This window comes from Mya arenaria, chromosome 14, assembly GCF_026914265.1.
Source record: "Mya arenaria isolate MELC-2E11 chromosome 14, ASM2691426v1".
NCBI classification, from domain to species: Eukaryota; Metazoa; Mollusca; class Bivalvia; order Myida; family Myidae; genus Mya; species Mya arenaria.
The window spans coordinates 40,421,306-40,436,849 of NC_069135.1; the positions used below are offsets into that span (position 1 = coordinate 40,421,306).

General features: G+C 35.1%; 1 protein-coding gene across 2 annotated transcripts in view; it reads left to right on the plus strand.

Annotated features, from left to right (window-relative positions):
* The first annotated feature begins 5,347 nt into the window (after window positions 1-5,347).
* LOC128216671 (protein Wnt-5a-like) overlaps window positions 5,348-15,544 on the plus strand; it is a 55,435-nt gene continuing 45,238 nt past the window's right edge. Inside the window, exons 1-2 of one of the 2 annotated variants that reach the window (XM_052923296.1) lie at window positions 5,348-5,827; window positions 7,185-7,556. In XM_052923296.1, the coding sequence (XP_052779256.1) occupies window positions 7,462-7,556 (95 nt within the window). In that variant the 5' untranslated portion in view covers window positions 5,348-5,827; window positions 7,185-7,461. Of the gene's footprint in view, window positions 5,828-6,887; window positions 7,557-15,544 lie in introns of those variants that run through there. The other variant, XM_052923295.1, reaches the window with a different exon arrangement.

The following is a 15,544-nucleotide window of genomic DNA, read 5'->3' on the forward strand; positions in this document are numbered from 1 at the left end:
AACGGACTGGTATGCGCATTGACGTAGGCCTACGATCCCTCCCGAGTATGGAAAAACGGACTGGCGTATGCTTATGAAGAAAACGGACTGGTGCACGCATTGACGTAAGCCTACGATCACTCCCGAGCATGGAGAAAAGGACTGGCGTATGCTTACGAAGAAAACGGACTGGTATACGCATTGACGTAAGCCTACGATCACTCCCGAGTATGGAAAAACGGACTGGCGTATGCTTACGAAGAAAACGGACTGGTATACGCATTGACGTAAGCCTACGATCACTCCCGATCAAGAAGGAAAGGACTGGTGTATGCTTACGAAGAAAACGGACTGGTATACGCATTGACGTAAGCCTACGATCTCTCCCGAGTATGGAAACACGGACTGTCGTATGCTTATGAAGAAAACGGACTGGTACTCGCATTGACGTAAGCCTACGATCACTCCCGAGCATGGAGAAAAGGACTGGCGTATGCTTACGAAGAACACGGACTGGTATACGCATTGACGTAAGCCTACGATCACTCCCGAGCATGCAAAAACGGACAAGTTGGTGTGTACGAAGAAAACGGACTGGTACAAGTACTGACCTGAGTCGGTCTCGAAGGTGTTAACATAAAGGGCGAAGTTGGCAACGTATTAGGACCAATTATAGTCCAGATATTTAGTTGAATATATATTAATGAGTGTCCTTAATCAAGTTATAAATTTGATTTTCAATTTCAAATAAAGGTTCTGTTTTAATTCAAGCACAAACATTTGCTATAAAAATATTGTATTAATTTAAGGAAAGAAAAACAAGATAGTGTTCTAGACGCTTGTATATAAAATGGTAACTACGACCATAACGCAGACAACGACCATGTAAACATATAAGCGTAAACTAACGATTTAATCCGGGTTTAAATATTGTCGTAAATTTACGACCGCTCTCTTTTAAGCAGCGAAAAAAACAACACGAAATTACACAAATATTGTCGTAAATCTTCGAACACCCTAATAATATAGCTGATTGAGCGATACATGCATTATTGTTGACGTAAACTTGCGAATGATCTAATGGAAATGGTCGTAAAGAGTTGATTTATACTTGGATCATTCTCGAGTACTGGTAACCTTAACAAATGGGGCGATCGTTCAGAACTTTGTTTGAGTTAACAACGTTGTTAACAGCATCGTTATTAACTTTAAAAATTGAAATATTGTATGATGTGCTAAGATCTTTAAAAAAACAAGCACAGCTGAAATAGTTGGCTCTTAATGCTGAAGAAGTACTGCAGATCATAAGTACATCCAAAACCCCTGGGAGTATGGTTATTGGTCCTAAATACCATCTGGGAGTATGGTTATTGGCCCTAAATACCATCTGGGAGTATGGTTATTGGTCCTAAATACCATCTGGGAGTAGGGTTATTGGTCCTAAATACCATCTGGGAGTAGGGTTATTGGTCCTAAATACCATCTGGGAGTAGGGTTATTGGTCCTTAATACCACCTGGGAGTATGGTTATTGGTCCTAAATACAACCTGGGAGTATGGTTATTGGTCCTAAATACCACCTGGGAGTATGGTTATTGGTCCTAAATACCACCTGGGAGTAGGGTTATTGGTCCTAAATACCACCTGGGAGTATGGTTATTGGTCCTTAATACCACCTGGGAGTATGGTTATTGGTCCTAAATACCACCTGGGAGAAGGGTTATTGGTCCTTAATACCACCTGGGAGTATGGTTATTGATCCTAAATACCACCTGGGAGTAGGGTTATTGGTCCTAAATACCATCTGGGAGTAGGGTTATTTGTCCTTAATACCACCTGGGAGTATGGTTATTGGTCCTAAATACCATCTGGGAGTATGGTTATTGGTCCTAAATACCATCTGGGAGTATGGTTATTGGTCCTTTATACCACCTGGGAGTATGGTTATTGGTCCTAAATACCATCTGGGAGTATGGTTATTGGTCCTAAATACCATCTGGGAGTATGGTTATTGGTCCTTTATACCACCTGGGAGTATGGTTATTGGTCCTTTATACCACCTGGGAGTATGGTTATTGGTCCTAAATACCACCTGGGAGTATGGTTATTGGTCCTTCATACCACCTGGGAGTAGGGTTATTGGTCCTTAATACCACCTGGGAGTAGGGTAATTGGTCCCAAATACCCACTGGGAGTAGGGTTATTGGTCCTAAATACCCACTGGGAGTATGGTTATTGGTCCTAAATACCATCTGGGAGTATGGTTATTGGTCCTAAATACCATCTGGGAGTATGGTTATTGGTCCTTTATACCACCTGGGAGTATGGTTATTGGTCCTAAATACCATCTGGGAGTATGGTTATTGGTCCTAAATACCATCTGGGAGTATGGTTATTGGTCCTTTATACCACCTGGGAGTATGGTTATTGGTCCTAAATACCACCTGGGAGTATGGTTATTGGTCCTAAATACCACCTGGGAGTATGGTTATTGGTCCTTCATACCACCTGGGAGTAGGGTTATTGGCCCTTCATACCACCTGGGAGTAGGGTTATTGGCCCTTAATACCACCTGGGAGTAGGGTAATTGGTCCCAAATACCCACTGGGAGTAGGGTTATTGGTCCTTAATACCATCTGGGAGTAGGGTTACTGGTCCCAAATACCCCCTGGGAGTAAGGTTATTGGTCCCAAATACCCCCTGGGAGTAGGGTTATTGGTCCTTAATACCATCTGGGAGTAGGGTTATTGGTCCCAAATACCCACTGGGAGTAGGGTTATTGATTCTTAATACCATCTGGGAGTTGGGTTATTGGTCCTTAATACCCCCTGGGAGTAGGGTTATTGGTCCTTAATACCATCTGGGAGTAGGGTTATTGGTCCTAAATACCCACTGAGAGTAGGGTTATTGATACTTAATACCATCTGGGAGTAGGGTTATTGGTCCTTAATACCCCCTGGGAGTAGGGTAATTGGTCCTTAATACCATCTGGGAGTAGGGTTATTGGTCCTAAATACCCCCTGGGAGTAGGGGTATTGGTCCTTAATACCATCTGGGAGTAGGGTTATTGATCCTTAATACCACCTGGGAGTAGGGTTATTGGTCCCAAATACCACCTGGGAGTAGGGTTATTGGTCCCAAATACCACCTGGGAGTAGGGTCATTGGTCCCAAATACTACTTTGGAGTATGGTTATTAGTCCTAAATACCCCCTGGGAGTAGGGTTACTGGTTCCAAATATCCCCTGGGAGTAGGGTTATTGGTCCCAAATACAGGAGTAGGGTTATTGGTCCAAAACACCACCTGGGAGTAGGGTTATTGGTCCTAAATACCCCCTGGGAGTTGGGTTATTGGTCCCAAATACCCACTGGGAGTAGGGTTATTGGTCCCAAATACCCCCTGGGAGTAGGGTTATTGGTCCCAAATACCCCTGGGAGTAGGGTTATTGGTCCCAAATACCACCTGGGAGTAGGGTTATTGGTCCTTAATACATCCTGGGAGTAGGGTTATTGGTCCCAAATACCACCTGGGAGTAGGGTTATTGGTCCTGCTGAGTACGACATAAAAAAAAATGAAAGTTAACAACGATGACGTTCACAACGTTGTAAACTTTAACAATGTTCTGAACAATCGGTCCATTGTCTTAAAGTTACGATAAGTATAATACAGTGGCATGCTACCAACACGATTGTTTATGACGAATATATGAGCTACTGTCAAAACGATAAATCAAACGATATGAAAATGGACTTTTCTCAGCAGTAAGTACTTTAAGAAAGCAGTTAACAGGTTATTCAACACATGTTCTGTAATTAAAAAAAATATTGTTTGTTAATATAAGGTAATATGGCTGATACTAAACCAAATAAATGCAAGCAAATACGTTTTTATTTTCCCCATATTACCATAAAATACCAGTCATTTGAAAAGCGTTTATATTCATTTCGTTCATTTGTTAGGGAATGGCGATTTTATTGTGTTGTGAAAATCACAAAACGACTTTAACCATGTGTATTTTATGACTTTAGTTACTATTACCCCCTCGTAACTGAAATGAGTTGGAACCACTTGTACAAAAAGAACATAAAGCGAGGTAATTGTTGGAAAGAAATGTGTGATTCATAGGAGAAACTATTTTTATAGAAATATTAGATGAAATCATTGTTTTTAAATATCTTTTTATCATACAACAAAGAGTATAAATGTTAACTCCATTGGAGGTTTGAGTTTATTTATGGAGTTTAGTTATATCATGGTGATTGTTGTGCTAGTGGAAAAAGATTTGTTTTGATTCGTTTGTAAGTAATACAAATCAACATTGTAATATATGATATAACTGTTAATGTTATAGTATCAGTATTATAAAATAGTCATATTTGATATTTGATAAAGCGCTTTAAAAATCCATTTAAACACGTGAATTATATACAGGGGCTTATTATATAAGAAGGTCTTAAAGAGAACATTGGTTTACGAGTTTCTTCGTTGAAAAAAACTCTACTTAAACAGGGGCGGATCAGGGATGTATCACTAGAGGGGGCGTAACTTAGGGGCGTTATCTTTTGACTTGCGCCCCTCCTTTTAAACCTACATTTATTTGGTTTTAAAGAAATGCCTAGGGGGGGGGGGTACTCTAGTACGAAATGGTGCATTTTGGGCGTATTTCATCTTTTCCCCATGTATTGAAATAACAAAATAAATAAACTTGGGCGCTTTTAGGTGGGATCACGGGACAGGTTCACATTTATAAATTAGGAAGAACTCTGGCAATCAAATATTTAGAAGATAACAAGCAACAAGTTCTCTAGCAACGACAATAATCGCTAAATTACCATTTAATCATTAATTGGTTAAGCGAGTTGTTAGCATTCACATCTGGTCTTCGAACGATAAACCGGTGCACGGCTGCGCCGGGCCTGTCGACTCACTCATTTAGAAAACCAAAAAATAAACACTAAGTATGACTTAGTGAATTGCTATTTAACCAATTGTATTCAATTGAAGATAGCTAATATTAAACAGACCATTGTCACATACAAAAACCGCAAATATTCAATTGTTGAATACAAGAATGGATTTTTCATGTTTCCTTCTATTTTAGCTATATCATATTTATATTTTAAAGTTTATCAATTTTCAATTATGTATCATAATAACGACGAGCGGATTTAAGTATGTTGCATGTTTGTATAAACGCAAAACTAGTAATCTCTTATAAATGGTTTAATTACAAAGTGTTGTCACTCGCAAAGATCTTTGAATGCGACATGAAATTGAATATATCTTATCTGATCTGCGATCTTTTACTAGATTTTTATAATCATAATTTTGTCACTGGTAGCATTTATACGCGCACAAATGAAATTCTGATGAAGTTGATAAAAACGGGTGTTTAAAACGCACTGACAGGGTACATGTTCTAATTTGTGAAGGTGAAAAGCCTAGGGTCATGTTTTTCATAAGGGCTGACCGCTCAGTAACACCAGAATCAACATAAAATATTTTAATATTCCGGCTTGAAAACGGGTGAACGGCTTGCCTGACTCGCGTTAAAAGCATCGCTCTTAAAGTGAACAACTTTATTGGACATTTCGCTACTCGGAAAATATTAATAAGTTCTTTTACAGCGGTGGTGATTTTCACGGACAGAAGATGGACTTTTGGGTGGTTTTTATGAGTGATTGACCAGAGAAGTTTTGATCTTGAATGATGAGAAAGTGAATGAAATAAATATGGTTATGGATTTTATTGACTCAGGTTTTATCAAGCACTACTAAGAATTCTCGTTTGGACCTTGTGCGTTAAGACAAAAAATATTCTTAATTAAAATGTGCGCTTAAACATCTAAGGTAAAGTGTGTTTATAAATTAAATGGATTATTACTTTATCAATAAGAGTATTAATTCAATTAGATATATATTATTTTTAAAGGTGTATGTTTTGTCATTTTTAAGTCTTTGATGTAAATAAATAACATGGTCTATACACAAGCATGTTTTGTACGCAGATTTGTTATAATCGCGTGCACTTAAACATTTAAGTTAATGTTTTCACCTAACTGATCAAAGAAATAAACGAAAATATAAACAAATATTTGAACCTTTTTTAAATGCTCGATGTTTGTCTAGCATTTAATACACAAACATTATCAGAAAGGGAAGTCAGATATTCGAGATTAAAGATATACATTCATGTTTTCAAAAGTATTCTAACAACCATTTGACACCTGTAAAAGATATTATCTATGTTTTGACATAGGGCTTTTTAATGCAGGTTTCACTTCCCTAATTAGCCTATTCATAATTTTCAAATCATTATCTTATAACACCATCATTTAGAAAGTAGCTTTTGGGAACAGAATCAAGCTATTAGTGTTAGTGAAGCGTCTATCCTCTGGATAGTTTGTGTTTTGGTAAAACTTACGTATATACGTGCATTAAATTTTCTCTCTGGATTTTAAATATTTTATTTTTTATACACATGGTGAACTAAGGTACGTGAAAGATGTCATACATTTTCGTATTTTTCCGTCTTTCAAACAACATTTTGTATTTAACGCATAATAAAGATCGTGTTCTTTTTCAATACCAAACATCTTAACTTCTTTCAACTTTGCTCAAAAATGAGCATCCATGAATAGCCTAATAAAACGAAAATATAATCTATTCAGAATCATTCGAGTGACTACAAATAAAACCAAGGGACCTTTACGTTTTTCCTATTTGAAATATACGGGCTTTAATAACTTCCATTCATAGCTGAGCTACATAAAATCTTTATATTAAACGCGTCTTCTGACTTCCACTAACCACCCATCAAATATATTTTAACCTATCAACGATAGGCTGTTACATTTACCTCCCCTGTTTAACCATAATCAATCACCCTGCTGTTTACTCAGTTTGCATTGTAAACTTGTGAGTGAGTTACTAAAAGTGATCTGCTATGTTCATAAAGAGATATTTTTTGTGTGAAATTATTTTGTAACATAGCTTGCTGGTTGGAAAATTGCATTTTCGTGTCTGCATAGTTTGAAATTATCATAGCAGGCGGATTGTCAATTTCGAGAGGAAAATAAGGGTGAACTAAAAACGTTTAACAATATATGCTTGCTTCGAGAATTGTATATAGGGGAAGAAATATAGTATTTTCTTGTAAACTGATATTATTTTGAAGTTTGGAGTTACAAATTTTGTTTGTTTCCAGGTGTTAAAGACGTTCGATTCGGAAGCAAACATTGTTATAGAAAGTGAACGTTTACCACAGTTGGAATTAGTCTACATTAAGAAAACATATATACATTAAACGTGAATGATTTTACAGTGAAATTGACATTTTTGAAGAAAAAAAGAACTAAAAATACAAATGTGACTAGCACATAGTTCACAAAGACTGCATATTGGAATTAGGTGAATTTTAGTGATTTTGGAATATTTATTAATTTCTTGTGTTCTTATTTTTTTTTAAAAACTTGTGTGCCAAAATGGCTGGTTCTACATTGTCGTGGAATTTATTTTTAAAATTGACGGTTTTGTGGATTTACTGTGGACAAAGTGCTGGATTTAATGGCATTTGGTGGTAAGTCATTTATTTTATTTTATTATATATTTTAGTCATATAAAATTTATAGATACATGTTTTCTATACATAATTTTAAGCCTGAATATGTTTGAAATTACGAGTATATAATTTTATATACGGTTTACAAAGCTTAGTTGATACATTCCTTAATTAAATTGAATTAATTGAAACAGTTTTTAAACGTTAACAGTAACGACTTAATTTCGTTATGTTGTTTTGATTTAATCATTCAACATGAATAAAACTATACATATTACATTAGTTCAACTCAAACTCGACAAAACTCAACTAGAAATCCCTTCTTACATTCAAATAATAGAATCATGTGCTATCATATCTTTTGCTTTAACGCACCGTTTAAAATGACAAAACTTCCTTTAATAAGATTTAAGATAATACATAAGCCCGCCACCCCTTGTTCTAAGCCGCTAACACTTTAAATGTTTTTAAAGAATTAAGATGGATTTGACAACGAAAAATTCTAGCACGTATTTTGGTAGAGAAAACACATTTACCACACATGGCTAGTTAATGTAGTTTTATAATACAGCATTTAATTAACTCTCCTTAAAAACGGCTTTCTCTACCTGTTCAATTTCATAGAAACAAAAAATAGCAATATATTGAGAGGGGAAAGATAGGAAATTAGAGTGCGTAAGGTTTTATTATTATAATAAGTTATGTTTACGTAGATACAATAGCGAAATGATGAATTCACACACACTATAGGATATGATAGCTAATGATGTGAATGTTTTATTGCGTGAACTTTTATGCTTGATGGAATTCTACAATGATACATTATGATAAACATGCTTAGACTAAGTTTCGGGTTTTCATAGTTTGTTTGTGGGGTCGTGGGGGTGGGGGGAGGGGGGGTACCCGTGAGTCACCCGCCAGAAAGATACTCGAGAGGGTAGGGGACCGTGAGTCATCCGCCAGAAATATACTGTATAAATGTCGCAAAATCAGAAATAATAAATACACAAAACCATCCGTGCATTTTTTTCTAGAAATAAACATTTTCTTTGAGAAACATAATCTTATACAGAAAAATATCTAAGATCTAAAAGCCAGAGAAGTTTACAGTATAAATATAAAATATACTCGAGAACACATGCGATTTCTTTATTATCCCAAGAAAACGATTTATGCCGATTTATGTCGATTTAACTGCAAACTATCTACAGCCTCAAGCTACAATAAAATTGCAAACTAGCGCACATTTCCAACGATTCTATCAAGATGCTGAAGTGAGCTGTTTTAAAGCCGCTCACTCGCGGATTTAATGATGGAAACTACTTATTTTTTAATCTGTTAAACTTGAGTTATTTTACTTACTTTTATGACCAAACACCCAGCATCAGCTTGTAGTTTTGAACATAATTTTGTAAATCCATGCTTGAAATAATGCATTTTGCAATTATAGTGTAACTCACGCTTTTAAGCAAACTTAATCATTTTCTTATAAAGTTATGGACTTAAAAACAATATAATTCTTATTTGAACCCTTGGTGATATTACATTATTGTAACAAACATTGTGTTTCAATTTCACACGAACTAAAAAAGTGTTTAATTCAATGTATGGCTTTACAAAAAATGAATGATCGTCCCTTTAACAGCGTACAAAAATGTCGAGAAACTACAATGTAACTATTTCTGCAATTTGGGTTATGGGCTGTAAAACATTTTGATATTCTTACAATAACTAGAAACCTAAATATATGCATGCATTCGTATGCTTCGACAGGTGATGCGCGCATAATTTTCTTTCTAAAACTGCTGATTTTATAGTTGTTTTAGAGTATTTTCCCGTCTGCATTTGCAATCTTGAATACAAATTGTTAGATGGAGTATAATTCTTCAGAACCCAGAGGTATAAATTATATACTATCAGTTTTTCTGAGTGATGATACTTTTATTCCTTGTGAATTTTTTAAATATACAAGCGGAGATTTATTTTGAGCTGTAAATTGCTGTTCTGTTTACATGATTTTTTTATTTTCCAAAGAGAATTTCCAGACTCCTCTTCGAGTTTGAAAGAAATTAGGCATCTTAAAACTGATGATAATTATTGAATTAAAACTGAAACGTTTTTAATGTTTTAAGTTTTACTTCAGGAAGAATTTGCGTGAAAAGGAGACTTCTATATAGTTTATTTACGGTTTATTTCCATCTAAACTCTTTATATGATGTAGTACAGAATACATGTTCAACTCAACTCAACCGAACCTAATTAATACAACCAAATTGTAAATGGTATGTCGCTGATGTCGACCCAATCCAGTTTATTTAAAATACAACAAAGAACTCGATGCGCAATTTCCATTTTCTCTGCATCCTTTTCATACATCGTTAAAGAAAAAATACTAAAAACACGAAACAAACACAACAAACGATAGCTTAAATAGAATAACATGCCTAGCAATGAGATAAAAATGTATACATGTAAGCTACATATATACTAATACAAAGTAAATCGAATAGTTTGTCACAAAAAGGTACAATCATTGTCAGGCATTAAGATTTAACTTGGAACACAATCCATGTTCATGCTAGTAGCTAAACAAATCAAATTACAGAACCAAAACAAACTGTAATGAATAGTGTGTCACAAAACAGAACAATCATTCAGAAATCACGTGACACAGCAGAATCTCCACCAAGAAGAGCTACAGTCAGTTCCACTTATTGGTTTATTGGCATTTCTCCCTGTCGGCTGTCTCGGAAAATATCAATTAGCCATCAACTTGTGTAACTAATTCCAATTTGATTAAATATTTGATGATTTTGACTTCCTTTCTCTTTCACAGTCTGGCGAAGACTTCAGACAGATATTTTTTAATCTTTTCTAGTGACTGAGAGAATCCATTTAAAGAGTTACATGGACGTTTTGTTGAAAATCGTTAATTCTAGAATCCAAACAGTTTAAGTTTGTAGTAATGCTTTGATATTGTTAGTGTATATTTACACAAATAAATGGTTTGATGCGACTACCGCTTCACCTGATTAAAATCAATAACGACTGCCTGCTGATTTACTGAAATAAATGTATTGAAAAACTTGAGAAAAACTGCATTCTCATTGAACAAAATATTATGTTGAACACTAAACATTTGCTATAATCGAATACTTTTAAATGAAAACGAAAAAAACAACACTCAACTAAAACCAGTTTTTTTTGAAGAGTGTAATATTGTACTTTAAGCATGTATTGAGTGCACTGCATGTACATTACTAGAATTATGGTTCTTTCCTTTGAATGAGAAGGCAAACTTGAGCCCCCATAGTGTTAAGTACGCGGTATTCAGGGGCGTTTTTGGCGTACTCGATACTTACGTGGGTGGTACGCGGTATGTTAAAAATAGGCATGATCCGGTACGCAAACTCTCTATAGTTAAATTGTATTTGTTACGCAAGATTTTGGTAGACAACGTAGTAGGATTATCACGAATGGGGATGGGGATTACACCCATTGGTATGTTGACCCAACCAGCGATATTTATTTATGATAATTAATGGCAAATAAAGTTGATACATTCTAGTACATGCATGGATACCTGCAGGAAGATGAAGGAACATACGAGGGGTGGGGACACATGTGGACGCCACTCAGGACGTGCGCTCCCTCCTGTAGGACTCTTAAGTCATAAACGTTGCATTATGGTATATTGTATGCAGCATGTGTTCTACCATATTGCTATGAATCTGCTGGAGACCTGAAACTAGAAAAAAACATTTATTAGAACCACGAGTATGCTTTAACAGTGTGTGTATACCACGTGATAAATACACACACTGTTTAATAGAATGAAGTTAAGTCCTGATGGGTCGTTGAGAGCACCAGACAACGCCATAACTCAAACTCTTGATTACTTGTTTCACAAACCATTGAAGTTCTGAAATGATGTACCTGGGGAACAGGGCATCGACCCGAAAGACCCTTGACAAACATAAGTACTTTTTCAGTTATGTAGAACTTTGTTTCTGGCGATTTGAAATCACGCATGCAAAACAACCCGTGCGCGCCTAAGCAAAGATAAGCTTAGCTAAGCATTAACTTAAAGTATTTTAAGAGCCGGGACAGCATTTATTTAGTAAACTCTAGTAGGTTGATTGACAATACAAAAAATGTTGTCAGAGTTTGCAGTTTTCCTTCTCTAACGTGTGGTTTCCTGGCGGGTAGGAGTGGGGGCGCACCCGGCGCGCGCCCTCCCTAAAAAGTTTACTTTTTATGTTAATTTCGGAGAAACAGTAATCAACATAAAATTCGATTTAAGTTGTTGCCCATTTGTGTTCATGACAATTAAATTAAAAACACAGATGTTTAATCATTTACATCACAAAATATCAAAATATCATATTAAGCATTCGCAACTTTTTGACTAGACCTTAAAAAACCATAACTTTGTCCCTTTCTAAAACTACTTATTATTTTTTAGACCGTTGCCCTAACTTCAGATATTCTTTTTAAGGTCTTGTTTAATTGTATTTTGGTTTGAATTTTCAAATTTCTGTTCAAATGAGTATATCTACAAGTTTCTGATGGTTGTTTGTTCATAAAAGTAAGTTAGATAATCAGAATTTCAACAAATTAAAAAAAATCGTTGCCATCATAAAGACCTTCAGTGAATCCCTTTAAACCGTCATTGCGAAAATATATTAATCGAAGCACGAAGCAACCTTTAAGTACATGATTGTCTTAGGGAGTTATTTGGCTGTACAAATAAACAGTGTGTGTATACCACGTGAAAAAATACGTCATAAATGCTACGTCGGAAGGCAACATTTTGCTTAAAATGAAGACTTAAATCAAAGATAACTTTTCTTTTACAACACCATTTTAAATAAAACAAAGGGCAGTCTATGCCACTTAAAGAGCCCCGCATTTGTTTTTGACAGTGCTCCATCAGACGGCCGTATTGTGAAAAGGTTTGTCGATGTGTTTTAAGAAACTAATCTCTCAATCAAACTCTGGTAAAAGACCGAAGGCAGGGCTCCTTAAGCGGCGTAGACTGCGCTGTGTTTCATTTAAAATGGTGAAGAAATAGCGAAGAAATCTTTGTTTAAAGTCTTTTTCAAATCAAAATATTGCCGTCCGACGTAGCATTTATGACGCAATTTATCACGTGGTATACACGCACTGAATAAAGCTAGTCTTGAGATGAGTGACGAAAATTTAAATCTCATCTGTCAAACTATAGATTTTTCATATTTAGTGTTAGGCCTAAAATACTTTGGGTTCGGGGTCGGGTAATCCGACCCCTACCTACGAAATAGGCGCCGACCCTACCGTGTTATAAAGTCCGTTGGTAAAAAAAAATAAAATGAATAAAGAACAGTGTGTTTGATATGTAGTTCAAAACCTTTAAAGCCTTATACAGAAGAAATCTTAAACGCCATTCACAAATGTCAACAATAGCGTTCCTCCATAAAGCGTAATAAAAAACCTACCTAGGCCTACAAAAAATACATTTGGTTCGGGTTACCCGACCCTACCTACGGAATAGGCGCCGACCCTACCGTTTTTTATAGTCAGTTTGAGAAAAAAATATGAAAAACTAAGGAAAAAAAATTTTTTTTTTTTTTTTTTAAATTGCTTTTCAATATGTAGTTTAAACCTTAAATGCTTATACAGAAGATAACTTTAAGACCATTCTCCAATGATGAAAATGACATTCTTAAATAAAGCCTAATAAAAAAAAAATAAAAAAAATAAAAAGCCTACCTACCCTACCTATTTCTGAAAAGGATGTAACCCTAACCAAACAATTTTTTTAGGCCCTACCCTACATGTTTTTGAAAGGGATGTTACACGAACCAAACCACTTTTTGGCCTTACAGCAAAACTCGTTCTTGGGTCAAAAAATATATTTTCTTATAACGATACTATATATCGGGCTTAAACAAAAGTCATAGACATGAAATTGCAAATTCTAATGAAGGCAAATGTTTTAATTAACTGTCAAACTGTATGTTTGACACATAGAGTGCTCATATTTCAAGCTGAACTCTCACAGATTGACAGTTTTGTTTATCCATTCTTTTTTTTTGTCTCCGAATCAGCTGTTTTTGACATCAATGCCTTTAATTCAGTAATATAAGATAACTCACAATAGACCAGAACTCAAATGATTGGAAATCTGCCGAACAACTCATTTCTATTAAAGCGTTTGTAACCCTTTAAGCCACAAAACATTAATTTTATAACGTGCATATAAACAACTGCGATCTGCTTTTTTGTCAGCAGTCTTTTATCACATATTTCAATATAAATATGGAAAATGTGATCTGATCTGTTTTCAGCAGTCTTATATTGCTGTTTTCGAGACATTTACGCAATAATGGGCTAATTCAATGACAATTTTTTTTTTAAAAAGTTGTCAAAATGGTCAATCTGTGAGAATGCAGCTTTAATGTAGAATATGAATGTTCATTAAAAGAAGATATTAGCATTCCCTTTGTGTCATTATTGGCGAAATTAAGTTTTAAAATTTATGTATAAAAATTACAAGGGGGTCTCAAATTTGTCAATGAAAAATCGTAGACGTATTTTTACTAATCACACAAAAAAATGATTGATAATCAATTAGTACGTCTTTCCATTTACAATCGCGAATTCCACAATAGAGATTTTTTCGATAGGGATGTACCTGCCTTGACACCGGTTTATCTCTCGCGCGTCGGTGTCTTTTTTACGAAACAAAACCTTACAAAAGGAGGTCCGTATGCCTTTTTACGAGTGATTACTTGTCGAGCGCTTGATCAATACTCTTGCATTACAAACGAGGCAAAGGTTAATGTTTTTAAAAGACAACCCGCGACGATTTTGATCAACGGAGAACTACACTTTGACAACGACTTGTCACTTGTTTTACAATCTATTTCGCCTTCTAACCCAAACGCATGCTTGGCGTACTAAATCATAGTTTTCGTACATTTTAATGAGCTAATGATAAGCGTAAGGTAGCCTGGCATAGGGAAAGGAGTTTAATTCGTTTCCATATTATCTGTACTATTATATTTTTTGTTGTTATTTATTACAGTGAAAAGAAAATATTTATTTATTTAGGTTGTAAGAAAAAAAAGTTATTTATTACAGTTGTAAGAAAAAAAGTTAGTTATTACAGTTATAAGAAAACAAATATTTATAACAATTATTAGAAAATTGTTATCTATTACAGTAATATAAAGATGAAGGGTGCTTTTTTATTACAACAAGAAGAAAAAAAGTGTTATATATTATAAAGTACTTTTATAAAGTAAAAGGCACTTTTATACACTTAACAAACGTATAAAAATACAACAAAAACTAGTCGTAATTTGCTATGCAGCGGCATTCCTAAATACTTCTAAGTCTGTCTGCAGGTCGAACCTGTTTTTTTTCAACAATTAACAGGTGTTCTGTCAATCAGATCTCATATTCCACACACTGCAATGGTATATTGTGCAAGCCTTCTAGGTTTTCGTTCCGAGACGCTTCAGACGTATTATTACACGTAACAGCCGTACAACCAGATCATATAGCGAGCATGATTTATGTTTTATTAATAACATAACAATTTACCAATATAACCGATTCTGCACGCATCAACTAATTTTCAAATCATGTTCTGATATTGATTGTAAATAATGAATCATTATTGCGTCAGGGAATTTGGCCGAACTCTAATTAAACATAAAAACAACGCAAAAAATCACTGCCACAAAAGTATTATCAGACAAAAAAACCCAATCCAAACAACATAAATAACACTTATAGCAGTATTTGAAACATACTAATATACATTTGCTTTATATTGCATAAGTGCTCCATGGGCAGGGTGCTGGGTCAGAAAGGGCTGTTTTAATGCGCATTGAATGAGTTTTGCGCTTGCAATGGTGCACTTGCAAGGGCCAATGTTTAATTCATAAAGTGTATGTGCTGTTACTACTTTCAATGCTAATGCATGTAGTTTATTATGAAAACCTCAGCTGTTTTCT